Below are 16,403 nucleotides of genomic sequence, written 5' to 3' on the forward strand. Positions count from 1 at the left end.
GAGTCGCTTGACCTCTCTGCCTGATGGAGAAGCATCCACCCCTCTCACCTACACAAAGCCAGAGTAAATGGCTGGGGGCAAACTATGCAGAGCAAATAAAACAAAATCCACTCCTGTCCTGTGTCAGGGAGCCCATCCCTGGGCTATAACAGAGGCAGCAGACACGGAGTCCTCCAGTACATAGGGATAAGCAGCCACTAGGGGATGCACATAACCACAGTCTCAGTGGCCATACTGCTCCCTCTCGCATGCTCCCAACCCTCCTCTGAGGGGGGCTATGCAGAGCTGGCACAGAGCCATCATTTTCAGCTTGTCCGCCCCACCATGTCCTTTTGCTGCACTGAGAAGCTTCCCTGGTCTAGCCACTGATGGCTGAATTTTAGGGAGCACCTTTTTGCATCATTCCTTTATATTAACACTCCAAAGTAACTCACACGTGAAGGAATCCTACAGACATGAAAGGCCTTTCCATTGCTGAATTCTAACCCCTGGATTGGTATGGCCAGGAACAAGGGGGGAGGTCTTTATAGGCCAAAACTACCTCTCGCCATACAGTAGATGTAGTGTAGGATAATGGGCGTGTTCACAAAAGGTGAAACTAAGACCCAGACAGACAGGCTGCACGCAGCCCTGGGTGCTCAGATACCATGGTGATGAGCAACCTGATGGAAACCTACATAAATAACCACTACCCCTAAACCCTGCCATAAGGGCTTAAATGTTGCACATGCCCTCTGCACAGGGGTGAATGTCACCTGGAGGGCATATTCTTACCAACAACAAAGGGTAACTATTCGTCTGAAAGTGAAAGGTGGGTGAATGCTGAGTTGTCACCAATCTCCCGTGACTAATGAAAACCTCACTTTGTCTTTTCCATACACAGCATTTCACACACTCGCTCTCTGTCTCCCTCTCTCTCTTAGGTGAACAAGTATTTGTTGGCAGACGAAAAAGAAGAAGCGCTGGGGTCTAAGTTAAGCACCAGGATCAGTATTCCGTACCGCGGGATCCAGAGCCACCATGTTGGAATCCAGTAGAGAATTAGCCTGATCTTTATTGGCTTCCTGCTAGAAAACCTTCCTAGTCAGTCAACTAACCACATAGACTTGGTAGTTCAGGATGTGTCTTTTTTTTTTTTAATTTGATGTTGTTGGGCTTTGAATGACTCTAGTTTGTACGTGTCCAACACAGAACTACCAGTTGGGAATATGCTCCCATTCATTCGCAGTGCATTAACCCCACACACACTGTCTGCTGATGAGACGTGTATTCAAGTTCCCGCATTCGTATCTTAGGTCTTGTAAGGACTTCCTTTGTCACCAATCCAGGTGTCTTGCATTAGGGCCAGACTTAGTTAAATACAGTGAAACCTGCTTTAACCAACTACTCAAGCCTCCTGGAAAAGAAAAATCCAGTATCCTGGAGATTAAGGCGGCGAGCAGTTTTTCTGACATTAGAATCGGAGCCAAGGTTTTGAACTGAAGCTTGGACAAAAGTGATTGGGTGGCTTCGGTAATCACAGAAGTAGGTTGTCTCAAGACACTGGGGTGACATCCTTCATACAGGTTTCATTGTACTTCCTACCAGTCACTGTTGAATGGCTATGGAGCGTCTCTTCATTCTGCTGCGTTCTGTAGCCATGTTGGGTGGTCTGATCAGCAAGCGCACTTAATGAACACAGCAATGGAAGGAACTAGGCCAAACTTCTGCAGGGATCTGGATTTCTTGGAGGGGAAGCAGGTGGGTGGGGGCAATTGTGGAATTCTCTGTATCCGTCGACAAAAACATTTTCTTGGCATCGCCCATAAATGCATTTGGCGTTTGTTAAGTCCATGTGATTATGCACCAGAAATGGCTACCACATCCTGTCCTTTTATAGGCCAATGGTACAAAGGGAGTTCATACGACACTACCACATATTGACATACATACACACACAGGGTGGGCGCCCATACACTATGCAAGTCACATTGCCAAATACGCTTTTAATTTCAATTGCTAACAGCATTGCCAAGATGGGAAGGGTGTGGGGCGAGTTCGAACTTAAGCACTTTTGTTAAAACATAATTTGTTGATTTTTAAAAAAAATATTTTTATATGGTTCTTTTTTATGGTGGGGGGGGGAAATATTGCATTTTTAATGTAAACCTCCCAATTAAAGTGTGTTTTTAACCCTGTGTTCTCCGGAGCAAGCTTACATTTGGAAAGCAGCACTAGACTTAGTGTCACAATGGGTAGACACATCTAACGACGTCAGGGTACATTGTCTCAAACAAAGCACAACACAGCATGCGGCGGGATGGTAACTCTGGGCCCATCTGAAGACCCAGGCCTGTTTTCTGCACTTCCCATCTCATCATGGAGAATTATCAATGTGAGCTTTCTTTGTGCCAAGCGGTCACTGTCCTAATTGATTGTACAGTGAACAGTCAACCTCAACAGCCAACTGTCTGAGCACATGATTTCCATTAATGTTAGCACATGGCTCAAGGGGAGAATGGCCCCCCCCTTTGTCCCGCTGACATCGTCTTCATTTCTTCAGCAATCTGATTATTTCAAAATCTTAAATTTATCACATCATTGCAGGGCTAATTTGGCGGGAAAGGGGCCAGCAAAACTGGCCGTGTGATGGCTTAACTGGAAGGGCTCTATGAACTACAGAAATTAAAGCGCCAGTCATTTTAAGGCTGAATTGTATGCAGTTTTCCATTTGACACACACAGTCTCACTTCACCATTTTAATTGTGGGACAGTTCAATAGCACCCCCCCACACACACACTATCTGGGAGGGTATACTCACTTCCAGAATTACCCTGTGGATAATCCCAAGGATGTATGCTAGCAAACGCTGATTTTCTTCCATTTAAAGGTGTTAGACTGGAACTGGGAGCTTATCTGCTAGGCAGGTTTGGTATCTGAGCTTCATAGACCAAATCATATATCTTACTGAAACCAACCTTATTTTCATTCAAAGCTTAAACACCAGCCATCGGTGTCATTCATTAACTCTAGTGAAAGGCCATGCTACAAAGCAGATTTTAGCTGGTCCATTTATTTTCTGTGTCACTTTGTTCTGAGGGTTTGGCACAAAGGCTGTGTTGAACTGGCCGGCTTTCTGAATACACAGAAGCTTGCAATGTTTTTAAATAAATAAAGTCTACTATTGGGTTGTACACACAATGCCTGTACTTGATAAGCTGAGCCCTTCCCTTTGTAATAAAATTCCCTTTAAAAATGTCATTTCGTGTCATGTTTAACTACTGCAATAGTGTTTTTACTGTCATACTTGGCAAACCTACCAAGCTCCTCATGGCAGGGGTGCTGGAATATCGTGGGGGTGCTGATGAGAGCCCTTGAACCAAACTGTAAACCCGGTGGAAACCACTTCAAGCCAGGGGATGCACCAGCACCCCTAGTTCCACCACCTATGCCTCTTGGTATGGGAGAAAGTTTTGTAGCTTCCAAAGTGGTTTAACCAGTGAAATTCTGCAGCCGTAACCATATACAGAGAGAGAGAGATGGCTGTTTGGGGACCTGTAACAATGAATTGCCTCGCTTTTGAACAGCTATCAGTTATCCTTTAACTACACTGCTCTGGAGAGGGTTTGGCCAAGGGCCGGGAGGAAGAAGCTTACCCAAGATGGAAAGGCTGTTTGGGTGGCTACAGTACTTGGCCTGGCCATTCTCGACTCAGGCCAGGCCCCCAGACTTAGCCCAGGGGGTTCATTTGTTCTGCTCATGCCCTGGCGCTAGGGTTGCCAGGTGTCCGGTTTTCCTTCGAACACCAGGGCGAAAAGGGACCCTGGCGGCTCCAGTCAGCACCGTTGATCGGGCCATTAAAAGTCCAGTCAGAGATGCTGCAGGGCTAAGGCAGACTAGTCCCTATCTGTCCTGGCGCTGCATTGTGCTCCAGAAGCAGCCAGCAAGTCTGGCTCCTGGGTAGGTGGGGGGGCGCACGCGTCTCTGTGCGCTGCCCCCGCCCCGAACACTGGCTCCACACTCCCATTGGCCGCACTCCCTCAGCCCCACCCCCTCAGCCTAGAGCCCCCTCCTGCACCCCAAACCCCTCATCCCCAGCCCTGAGCCCATACTCCCTCCCACACCCCAACCCCCGCCTCAACCCGCAGCCCCCTCCCACATTCCAATTCCTTGGCCCCACCCCCCCAGACTGGAGCCTGCACGCCAAACCCTTCATCCCAAGCCCCACCCCAGAGCCCACACTCTCAGCCAGAGTTCTGACCCCTCCCACACCCCAACCCCCTGACCCAGCCCGGAGCCCCCTCCTACACCCTGAACCCCTCATTTCTGGCCCCACCCCAGAGCCTGCACCCCCCCCAGTTAGATCCATCACCCCCTCTAGCACCCAACCCCTTGACCCAGCCCAGTGAAAGTGAGTGAGGGTGGGGGAGAGCAAGCCACCAAAGGAGAAAGCATGTCTGGGAGCAGGGGGCGGGACCTCAGGGAAGGGGCGGGGCTAGGGTGGTCAGTTTTGTGCGATTAGAAAGTTGGCAATCATAGCTGGAGCCGGGGACCAGCTGTGACTAACACATCCCTGTAGCATTTGGGGGTGGGGGGGGGTTGACCAGCGGCTCGGACATGCCGCCTGGTTTCCCCTCGTTGGCCACTAGAGGTTGCTGCACCACAGTGTCTGCTCGCCGAGGCCCTGAGGGCGAACAGGGGAGGTAGGCGCTTTGGGCGGGCCACATCCCACCTAGGAGAGCGGGGTGCTGGGGCAGAATGAGGGGGAGTTTGCTGGGAGGAATGAGGGGGTTGCCTCAGGCCTGCGGGGGGGGGGGGAAAGGAATGTGGGGGTTGCTTGAGGGATGAGGGAGTTGCCTCAGGCCTATGGGAGGGAATATGGGGCTTGCTGGCATGGGGGCTGTTGCACTCTGCTGCACTTTGGCCATGGAATGGGGTCAAAACTGGGGGAAACTCCCTCAGGAAGCTTGAGACAGCCCAGGGGCTGCACGAGGGGAATTGGGATGTCCAAGTATGGAGGAAGAGTGGGGGAGGTGCTTCCCCTCTCATTGGTGTGTGCTCCTGTTTGTGTTTCTTTTCAGGTTTTTTGCTGTGAGACGTGCAGTCAGTCTGGCCCTTGCGGGAGGGATGTGTTCAACTTCTGTGGAGTTTAGAAATCAGGATCAGTCCCCAAAACACTAATTATTTTAAATCTCATGATTTTTCAGCAATTCACATTTTAAGGGATTTGTCTTATGATTTTTACTGAGGTGGTTGGTAATAATTGTATGTGCGTGTAGGTGTAGGAACTGCCCTTGACACTTTTTGGATGCCTCAGGACATTGTCTGCAGAGTTTTTCATCTGTAGATCATAGGTATTAATCTAGCCCAGCTCAGTAGGCATTTGCATGTAATGGAAGTTTGGTGGGCCCTATATGACATGAGTTTGATGGGTCTCTCTGCTCCAGCTTTCACGATACAGAGTGCAAAGCCTGCTTGTTAGTAATTGTCAGACGCACCGGAAAGCCCAAGAACCACATAGGCCATGGAGATCGCTTGAAGCTGTGGATTAATTCCCAGGCTAAAGCATGCTGACAAGGCAGGGTGTGGGAACCTTGCTCTGCTTCTCTCCTGCAGTGGAGCTCAACCAGGGTCTTTGTTTACCAGCGCTGTGGCCGGGTTGTCTTTCGCCATCAATAAATCCACACTCCTGTTTAAAGCTAAAGTTTGTTTCTATACAAATTATTTGTAAATATGCAAACTAGCTCACGAAATAATTTGCATAGCACATCACAAAGGGAGCTGCGCAAAACATGGGTAGCTGGGTGTAGTATGTCTGACACATGCCCGCTATGCAGAGGAGTGCTGCGGGCACTGATGTTGCTGTATAAAATCTGAACAGATAGTGGAGCCGTCACACTCAGTTGGGGAATGATGACCAAGCTGCAGCCAAGGTAACGCATAAAATGTCACCTAATTGTTTTGAAAACTTCCCATGCATCTGACTCCTTCATCCAGCACTTGCACTTGGTACAATCTTTGTTTTGGCTCATGCAGGAGTATGTCTCGACAAACGATGTGTTTGTATTTACAGAAGAATTATTGCAATATTCTACAACTAGCTGTGGAATCAAATTACTTAAAAAAAAAACTGATGAAAACCGCTGTCTGACCAGTACTGTTTGTTTATTCATTCAGAGGTTGTTGACCTATTCATTCATCTCATGGTGATGTCCCTGCATCCTTCACCTAAGGCAAAAATCACTTGGTTTGCAGTTACATAAAACATTCAACAAAAATTGTGATGAGACAATGTAATGTTTGATTCGCTCCTTGATCTATGCAGTGCCCTTTGTGTGTTTTATTTACCATAGACAAGCACCGTCTGCTTAGCTTTCTGGGCAGACACAGTGAAATAAATGTTTGTATCAATTCAGGTGCCTGGTTTTTCATCCTCAGTCTCCACTTTCTGGTATTAAAAATAGATAAAAAAAAATCTAGACTTCCATTTATTTTTCTATTTTCTCCGGAAATATTTTCTATCAGTCCAAACTGATGTCGTCCTCCCACATTCTGCTCATCTGTCAGGTAGACTGACCAATAATCAAGACTTTTTGCACATACACATGCTATTCTCCACGGACATCCAGGACAGTACTTTGCCTACGTCCCCAGGAAAAGAAAGCAGCAGAAAGAGGCCCTTCACGTCTCTTGGGGGATCCGCAAAATGACAAGGGGCTGGGTCCCAGTGTTAGAAATCAGAGACACAAAAGATCTCAGGACAGCCAGGTCACCCCGCTAATGTTTCATACAATTTGATATTCTCCACTGTTTTGAGCATTTTAATTTTAACTAAGTATGATGACAGTGTTTCCATCGTTGCCCTTAGTAGATCATGAACTCTCATTGGTGGATATGGTTTACAAAACTACACCTGCAGAAACCAAAAAACCCACAACTCCACCAAAATAGCCATCTGGTTTGATAATCAGCTCAGAGAGAAGCTTTAGTTAGGACTTGATAAATATAGATGAGAGCGCTGTGACTATGATAGCATAGGCAAATTATGTGTGCTATGCTATATCCTCTGCTGGGGAAGGAGACCCTGGTGGGACTAATTGTACTTGCTAAGTAAGTGAAGATCTGTTGTAAATAGAAGAGGCCAACTGAAATGTTCAGTTGCAGGTCATAAATTTGCAGGGCTGGCTCTAGGCACCAGCAAAAGAAGCTGGTGCTTGGGGCGGCATGGCCGGCGCCAGAATGCCACCCCTGCCGCCCCTAAAAATGTGCCCCGGCCGCCCTAGCTCACCTCCGCTGCTGCTGCGGCTCGCGCACTGTGAACAGCTGATTGGCGCGCCGCTACTCGCCCTCCCTCCCAGTCTCTCAAACCTGGGAGAGAGGGGGAGATCCCGAGCGGCCGCGGCGCGCAAAACAGGTGATTCGTGCGCCGCTGCTCCCCCTCCCTCCCAGGCTTGAGAGCCTGGGAGGGAGGGGGAGACTCTGAGTGGCCGCAGCGCAGGCGCCGCATCTCCCCCTCCCTCCCTCCTAGGCTTGAGAGCCTGGGGGGAAGAGGCATGGCTGGGGATTTGGGGAAGGAGCGGAGTTGAGGCGGGGCCGGGGTAATTAAAAAATGGGGGGGGGCGCAGCCAAAATTGTTTTTGCTTGGGGCGGCAAAAATCCTAGGGCCAGCCCTGTAAATTTGTACCCCATTTTGTGCTTTGCCCTGGTGGTATTTATCATGTGGTGGAAAATAAAGATGAGCAAGTGTCAATTATGACCACGCTGTTTCAGGGGAAAATGAGATTTTAGCAGACCAAATTCAGTGAGAAAGGAAATTGTTTCATCCGGAAAATAAGTGAGATCAGGCTTCAGTCTGACCTTAAATGTGTCGTGAGCAAAGGCATCAAAACAATCTTGTACATCTCTTCCTGTTCCATAATCTTCAAAAAGCAATTTTATAAGCCTAAGTACATAAACAATGATTTTACCCTAGATTTTATTACCAAATGGTAATTTTACATTAGATTTCATTATCAAGACATTTCAAAATACTGCAGTTATTTAATGAATGCAGTATGATTGGAAATTTTCTAAATCCAACCCTGAACGAACATTATATGAGGCTTCAGCTGTTACATTCCCTTCCTGTATCCTTTTAATGAATTCATTTGTGAAATTTCTGAAAGGATAAGGTTACAGAGGTGAGGAAGGTGGTGGAAGTCAAATAAAAAGTCCTACAGATGCAGAACAAGATATATAGTGTGTCATAAAATATATTAGCAAATGATCATTTAAACCTCCATAATATTATAGAGTGTGAGGAGAAAATACATACTCTGCCTGTGAAGTTATTAAACATTTTGAATGAGTTGAACACAAAGTTTAAAGGGGGAAAATCTGCCTGACCCCTTCACAAAAAATTAATCACTAACAATATATTTTGCAAAAAACAGTTTTTCACACAGATGTTCTGTTGACTATAGCGATATAAACACTATTTAATATATTTAGTACTAGTCATTTTATAAAGGTGTAGCTTAAAAAGTAAAGGCCTTCAAAGACATTTTTCACCCTAGCATTTTGGAATAAACATATTAAAGAATTTTGCATATAGCAACATATAACATTCTAGTATGATATGGTATGTGAATTTACAACCAGTACACAATACATATTTATATAATGAAATGCCAGAAATTAAGGCTAGCTATAAAGTAGTTTTCAGAGCAAGTTATGCTTATCAAAAATGTTACAAAATTTAAATCAAAACATGCATTTCTCAATTATATTTACTGTGCTGTCAATTTAAACTGTCTGCATTAACAAGCTAAAAGTTCAGCATCCAAGATTTCAACCAAGCCCAATTAAAATTCTACATTAATTTATAATCAGTTCCTTCACATGCGTCAACACTGTTCCCATGAAATGAACATTATATGTTCACCAGTCAGATGTCTGATGCAAGCTAGCAAAAGAAAACAAAAATAAAAGAACTTTTACAAAGATACTAAAAGATCACACCTCAAATGACAGAAAGTAAACATTATTTTACAAATTTAACTTTGGCATACCAATGTACAGTTTATAATACTGTGTTGATATGACTCAAATTCTAAACCTCCAACGAGTGCACTTTTCTTTAATACAGCTACATTCCCACCAGCTACATGATAAACATTTCGGATTTTTCTTCCCACTGCAAATCAGTCAAGTAAATAACCTACAGTACACCTACGAAACTGAAAAATAAAAATCATAACACGTTAATTACTACGAGGCAAAAAAAAAAAACAACAACCCAAACACACGCATATTTTTAAAGTAGTTTGTCTACATATTCAACTTAAATCCTTCCATGAAATAAATTGACTAAAACAAAAATTTCAAAACACTTCTATTCAGATCAGATTTCGGCAATTAGTTTATAAATATGACCAGCCACTTCCACTTCTCTGGAGTTTCAAATGAACAGACTTTGGTAAGAACAGAAGGATCCACCTACCCAGTCCAAGTATGTTAGAGAAACAATGTGCAAAGTGCACATTATGTTCTGAAAATACATTCTACAGTTTTTATTTCAGTTTGTAGAAGTTAACACCTCTAATGTGTAAGGAAAATAACAACGTGCATTTTAAAGTTAGCGGTTTTTCACCTTTACATATTTTAGTGCAAAATATTTTAGGGTGAGGACTTATGACAAAAATGGCAGTAGCAGCAAGATTTTTTTTTACAGTAACATCAATGCTAAGAAGGTTTTTTAATAACAATAAAAGTCTATCCTATTGCAAAGATTAATATATTTAAGTGTTTCAGGCACTGGATTAATGAAACTAGCACCCCATTTCATCATGAATTTTAATGGACAAAACATATAATGGAGGTTTGGTTGCTTTAGTTATGATGCCAGAGGGTTTTTTAAAAACTTTTAAAGGCATATGCTGTAACTAAATATGTTGAGCATAAGACTCTTTCTTATAATTCAACAGTATGTTTTGAAGAAATAGTTTCTGCCCTAGTTATGAATGACTTGCTCAATGACACAACTTTTAACCTCTTTACAGCAGTTTCAGTTGTGAAATTCTGCGGTGGAGAAATCAGACAGTTAAAAAAAGAAGTAATAATATTATATCGTTTACATGATGATTTGTGTAACAGTTTCTTTTTTGTGACCTTTATGATTATATCTAATATTTTAAGCTTATTTTCTTAATGTCAAAATAGTAGATAACATTTTCTGAGACTGATTAATAAAAAAAAAAATTCTTCTTGAAACATCTGAAGGATGACATCATATTACCATTACAGACCAATGTCTGTTCTTCTATTTAGTTTTCCCCAGGCAGAAACAAAAAGGAAAAATCTTGACAATGACACTGTTGATTGTCTCCACTGAAACTTAAAAGCATTGAGGTCCTCTGATGTAATTTGTAGATTCTACCACGGCAGAAGCTGAAGATATGAGAATTCCAAATAGGAAAATCTACAGAAGTTCCTAGAGTTACGATCCAGTGGAGTGCAGGCTAGGGATTGGATAGAATTTGGAAATCCGGCTCTGTGTTGAAGGGTTAAGGCATTCAGACTCTCCAGTCATTTTAAAGAAAACTTCCTGTTCTTGAAGTTTCCTAGCAAATTCCTCTTCCAGTGTCTAAAAACAACAGATTAACAAAGGTGTATATGGTGAAGTACAAAGAAATCCACTATACCAACGTGTTATTTGCCCAACCTTCATGCAACAAACCACAAAAAATCATGTACTAATATCAAACTGGGCATTCAGAGGCTTTACAGTCTACCAACTTAGGTTGGTCTGCATCTGTAGGACAGTTTGCCCATAGCTACAGCTATGTTTAAGGGTCCAATTTATTTTTTACATACATGCATATGCACGCGCACACACTCTAGGAGATGTTAAAAGGTGGATAACTTGCAAGTCTCTCCTGTCTGCCTCCCTTGTATCTATTGTGGCTTCTAGATAAGGTGATGCTCTGCTGAATTTTTTGTACATCAGTTTCACTATTTTCCTGGGATGAATTTTTTTTGTACTGTCCAATTTGTAACCATTCAGTTTCAGAGTCTGATGCATTATTTATCTTCTGGACCCGCCTTTTGCTTATAAACTGTCCTGAGTTACCTTTTTTCTTGGTCTTAGTTTCTCTCTCCATTCCTTCAGTTCTAGGCTATGCTCTTCATCTAACTCTTTTAGTTTCTGAGTCTCATGTTCAACCAGTAGATGGCATTTTTCATTCTGAAAATAAGACAGATAATCCTTAAATAAAACTAATTCAGATTAGACAATCAACCATTTGTACAGTAACATATGTTGTCCTAATTATTTTAAATCAGTTTACACTGTATAATGTGATGTGAATTATTATAACGTAACGCACTCTTATCAAGAGCTGATGTTTCCAACAGAACCAATGGTTTTGTGTTATAAAATACGGCATAATCAGAAATATTGTGAAATGTGTTTCAGTGGTGTAGAAGATAATGTCACTCAACACTGTATGTGTGTTATAGGCTAATCTATTCAGTGTCATGCACTGCATGCTCTGTCTAGTCAAGGCAGTTTTGTAGGATTCAATTTAAGAGCTTAGTACGTTTGAAAGTTATGCTTGCAATCATTTAGCCCTTGCTTCCAGTAGTGGAGGCTGACTGACAAGTCAAAGGGGATATGTCTTTATGGAGGGAGCCTCAGATCACCACGATAAAGAGGTAAAGAGCAACAAATCACCATCATCTTGCTCCTGAAGCCAGCTGGGGGCCAAATTATCCCCTGCTACAGCTCAGAGCAGCCTTAAGGCAGCTCTAACTTACACCCAGCTGAAATGGCCCCCAAATGGTCTGTTCCTACAGTGGGGGCTCATTGAAGCACATCAGTGCTGTGGCCATGCCCATTTCCACAGGGTGCTATGAAAGAGAGTGGTGTAGCACCAGCTTCCTTGGCTCTATGCCACTGTGGGATTTCCCACTGCAAGGGGAATAATCGGCTGGTCACTTAACTCCTGCTTTAAATCTGCCTTATGTCACTGGAGCAGAAGAAAACAGACTTAAGGGGAACAGGATCTGACTCATGGTGTGCAGCAGTTGGTTTTACAACATACATGTCATGAAAGGACCAAAAATCGAGGCCTGTATTACTGAAAACGTAGTTATGTTCCAGAATGGCAGATGTAATCAGCAACCTGCCCTTTGCAAGACAGACCTCATTGCATGCAGTACTATAGACCTGCTCTTATGGTGAGGTACTGACATCACTCACAGCAACTGAAAATTCAACTAACAGAAGATGGAGCTGCTTTTCTGTTTTGAATACTGATTAAAAAAAAAAAAAAAAAAAACAACATTAAAAAGAAACGTTGCCAAAGGAAAGTAGCAGTTAAAACAAAAGGTTGGTAAGCACTCGAAGAGGTAAGATTCCCTTACAGTTCATATTCTGTGTGTGTGTGTGTGTAAGTAAATCTCTTTATCATTAACTGAGTTATGGATATGAATCAAGAGTACAATATGCTGTATCCCTTAGAAAGGGATCGCATTAATTTCTATATGGATGGGTAATTATGTAAGAAAAACATCATTAAAACATTTTCCTAATCAATAAATTCAGAATTTGCTCAGTTTGTATTGATTAACTTGACTCTCTTCATACACTGCTTATTTTATGCCCTATATGTATAACCTGTAATTGGTGCAGTTCTCTGATGTTTGCTTCACACTGCAACTGAAGGTCCCGCATTTGATTTTCATGTTTTTGATGCTGAGCCAATCTCTCATTTTTCTGCCTCTTTTCTTCTTGAGTAGCAAACTAAAATTAAAAACAAAGAGTAAGTGATTTATACTGTAGTACCCAATGCAGGTATTTATTACAAATGACTTTTCCAGGGTTGTGAAGAACATAATGGATTTATAGTATAACTGGACAGAACAACATAAGATTAAAGCCATCAGTGCAATTTCCTAATTCTCACTGCTTGAATTTTCCAATATACCCTTATCCAAGGCAGGCTCTTCCCCGCCATCTCTTCTCTGTCATGTCACTTCTCCATCTTTGTTCAAATCCCTCCCTAAAACTCACTTCTTCCATGAGGCCCCTAAAATATGTCAATTATAGTTATTATGGGCCCAAACTCATCTAGTGTAAATCAACAAAGCTCTGTTGACGTTAATGGAGCAAACGGATTTGCACCAGTTTAGAATCTGGCTCTATATTTTAAAAAAATAATTAAACATTCAATACATGCATAAGCCATAAATGAGTAATCCTTCCCTCTCACCTAATATACTTTCACTCATTGCATCAAACCTAAGGCCCCAATTCTTCAAAAATGTATGCATGTGCTTAACTTTACATACTCAGTAGTCACAAGCAACAGAGGGTCCTGTGGCACCTTTGAGACTAACAGAAGTACTGGGAGCATAAGCTTTCGTGGGTAAGAACCTCACTTCTTCAGATGCAAGTAATGGAAATCTCCAGAGGCAGGTATAAATCAGTGTGGAGATAACGAGGTTAGTTCAATCAGGGAGGGTGAGGTGCTCTGCTAGCAGTTGAGGTGTGAACACCAAGGGAGGAGAAACTGTTTCTGTAGTTGGATAGCCATTCACAGTCTTTGTTTAATCCTGATCTGATGGTGTCAAATTTGCAAATGAACTGGAGCTCAGGAAAGAACTGGAGCAGTAGTCACATTGACTTCAATGGGATCACTTACTGTATGTAAAGTTAAGCATGTGTTAAGTCTCTGGATGGTTGGTGCCTAAAATTATCTGGTATGATCTTCAAGGCAAGAACTATATTTTACTAGTACTGCAGAGTGCCTACTAATTTGGGGGTCTCTGTAAAAATAGCAATCAATATCATTCCTAATCAAGAATTAGAAGATATACAGATGATTGCATCAAAAACAGGCTGCCAAAAATCAGAACAATTTAAATGTCTTGGATTATACTCAACTGGAGAAGTAATCTAATCTGCAGCAGGCATTTCAGCTAACCTTATAACAGGGGTCGGCAACCTTTGGCACCCTGGCGGGCCGGGCCAGTTTGTTTACCTGCCACATCCGCAGGTTTGGCCGATCACGGCTCCCACTGGCCGCGGTTCGCCGCTCCAGGCCAATGGGGGTGGTGGGAAGCGGCGGCCAGCACATCCCTTGGCCCGCGCCGCTTCCCACAGTCCTCATTGGCCTGGGACGGCGAACCACGGCCAGTGGGAGCCGGGATCAGCCGAACCTGTGGACGTGGCAGGTAAACAAACTGGCCCGGCCCACCAGGGTGCTTACCCTGGCGGGCCATGTGCCAAAGGTTGCTGACCCCGCCTTATAATATGCACACAAGTTGGAAATATCAAAAACTATTGGGGCACACAACAAACGGATTTGTACAAACAAATTTGAAGAAGGATTAAGAGCAACTGCAAATACTTCTCTTAAATGCAAGTAGAAATGGCTGCTCCAGATTGACCCAGTAGGTAGAATTCCATGATAAACAATCCAGTCTCCATTTTACAGTGGGATGATTTTAGATATATATTCCAAATTTAGTTGTGGCCATCAAACCTGTACAGAGGACTGGATGGTACTCTCTTTGAAACTCAATAAAATTATATTCCAAAAGTTGTCTGTGAAAGTGAATACTAAGCAATATAAAGTTCATAACATCCTGAGGCCAAATGTACTTCTTTCACAGAATTTCAAGCCCTTGTTCACTTCTGACATACATAAAAGACTGACTCGGGACAGTCATGCAGCAGTACAGAGTAATATCTCTAGGCCTTCAAACTGATGCCTTTTAAAAACCAACTGAATACATATAACTATACTTCAAAACTTCACAACTCAAGCACTTTCAGATATTTTAAACTACAGATGTTTGTTAGTCACCTGTTTAATCTTCTCACGATCCTGTTCTGGAGTGCCTGATGAGTTAATTCTTAAACTCTTCTTAAACATAGCCATTCGAGTCTTTGCTTCACTTCGCTGGATTTTGGGCAGTCTTGCTCTTTCCTGAGTTTGTCTGTTCTTTAACTCTTCAATAAGCCGTTGATTATATCGTTGCATCTGTTCTGTTTCCTAAAAATATTTTGAACAAAAAGATTGTTTGTAATATTGCTATATGACTAACATGTGTTTAAACATTTAGGCCTCAATTTAGCAAAGCACTTAAACGTGCTAACGTACATCCGATTTCTGCAGGGGTCTGATTCAAAGCCCAGTGAAGCCAAGGGTGTCTTTCCATTGATTCCAAAAAGCTTTGGATCAGGTCCCAATCCATTTAAGTCAAGCATATACTCAAGTTCATTGCTGAATATGGACAGACTGAAACACATGCTTATATTTAGGGCCCTACTAAATTCATAGTCCATTTTTGTAAATTTCACCATCATAGCATTTGAAAAATCTTGAAATTCATGGTTTCAGATATTTAAATCTTAAATTTCATGATGTTTTAACAACCATGAACATGTATTTTTAAAACAGCAAAATATAAACATGTAAATCCTTAAGACTCAGCATTTCTCAAACTGGGGGTCCCAACCAAAAAGGGGGTTGTAAAGCTATTGGGGTGTGTGTGTGTGTGTGTGTGTCACGGTATTACCACCCTACCTTCAGAGCTGAGTGGCTGGAGAGCTGTGGCTGCTGGCCTGGTGCCCAGCTTTGAAGGCTGCGCCCCCACCAGCAGCAGCGCAGAGGTAAGGGCAGCATGGTATGGTGGCATCAGTATTGCCACCCTTACTTCCACGCTGCTGGTGGTGGCAGCGCTGCCTTCCGAGCTGGACAGCAACAGCTGCTGTCCAGCTGCCCAGCTCTGAAGGATAGGGTAAAAGTACACAAAAGACCAAATTTCACAGTCTGTGATGCATTTTTCATGGCCATGAATTTGGTAGGGCCCTACTTATAGTATTTTGCTGAACTTGGGGCCTTATAGGGGCATTGATGTTAAATATTCTTAAAGAAGACCTCTTTACCTATGTTAAAAATACCATAGGTTATTAAAACTCTAACTTTAGTGTAATTACTCTGGACTTACACCAGTGCAATGTAGTTCAAAATATGGTCAACAGCACTTTCAGGTTCTCTTGCAGTAACACAATGCTGGAGTCATTGGACTCTAAACACTGCAGAGAACTATTTGTTTAAAGCACCTGCTTCCATTGGAATAAAACACCAATACTAACAAGAACCCACTAATGGTAATATTTCTATTGGTTTTTGATTTTTAAAAGCTTGTTCTTTTAAATCTAACTTTTGGGCTAAATTTGACATAAGACGTATCTTGAACCCATTACTTTATAGGCCCGATACTACAAATGATTATGCAAATGGATGGGACTGATCACATAAGAAAAGATGTAAACATGTATTTTTGGAAGCTAAATTTCTATATTTGTAACCCCAGTGCTCCCTTTTATGCTCCCTAATCGTTTACTGTTCTCACATGTTACATCTGGTCT

General features: G+C 42.7%; 2 protein-coding genes across 7 annotated transcripts in view; one reads left to right on the plus strand and one right to left on the minus strand.

The window, feature by feature from the left end:
• The window catches only part of COL17A1 (collagen type XVII alpha 1 chain), a 64,462-nt gene extending 61,221 nt beyond the window's left edge, over window positions 1–3,241 (plus strand). The window contains exon 57 of the mRNA XM_024100481.3: window positions 924–3,241. Within this exon, the coding sequence (XP_023956249.2) occupies window positions 924–973 (50 nt within the window). The 3' untranslated portion in view covers window positions 974–3,241. The remainder of the gene's footprint in view (window positions 1–923) is intronic.
• A 4,697-nt stretch (window positions 3,242–7,938) lies between these two features.
• SLK (STE20 like kinase) overlaps window positions 7,939–16,403 on the minus strand; it is a 71,981-nt gene continuing 63,516 nt past the window's right edge. For all 6 annotated transcript variants that reach the window (XM_065552543.1, XM_065552542.1, XM_065552546.1 and 3 more), the window contains 4 exons: window positions 14,833–15,021; window positions 12,639–12,764; window positions 11,091–11,204; window positions 7,939–10,604 (listed from right to left, as the gene is read on the minus strand). In XM_065552543.1, the coding sequence (XP_065408615.1) occupies window positions 10,458–10,604; window positions 11,091–11,204; window positions 12,639–12,764; window positions 14,833–15,021 (576 nt within the window). In that variant the 3' untranslated portion in view covers window positions 7,939–10,457. The remainder of the gene's footprint in view (window positions 10,605–11,090; window positions 11,205–12,638; window positions 12,765–14,832; window positions 15,022–16,403) is intronic.

Source organism: Chrysemys picta, chromosome 7 (genome assembly GCF_011386835.1).
Source record: "Chrysemys picta bellii isolate R12L10 chromosome 7, ASM1138683v2, whole genome shotgun sequence".
In the NCBI taxonomy this organism is placed as follows: domain Eukaryota; kingdom Metazoa; phylum Chordata; order Testudines; family Emydidae; genus Chrysemys; species Chrysemys picta.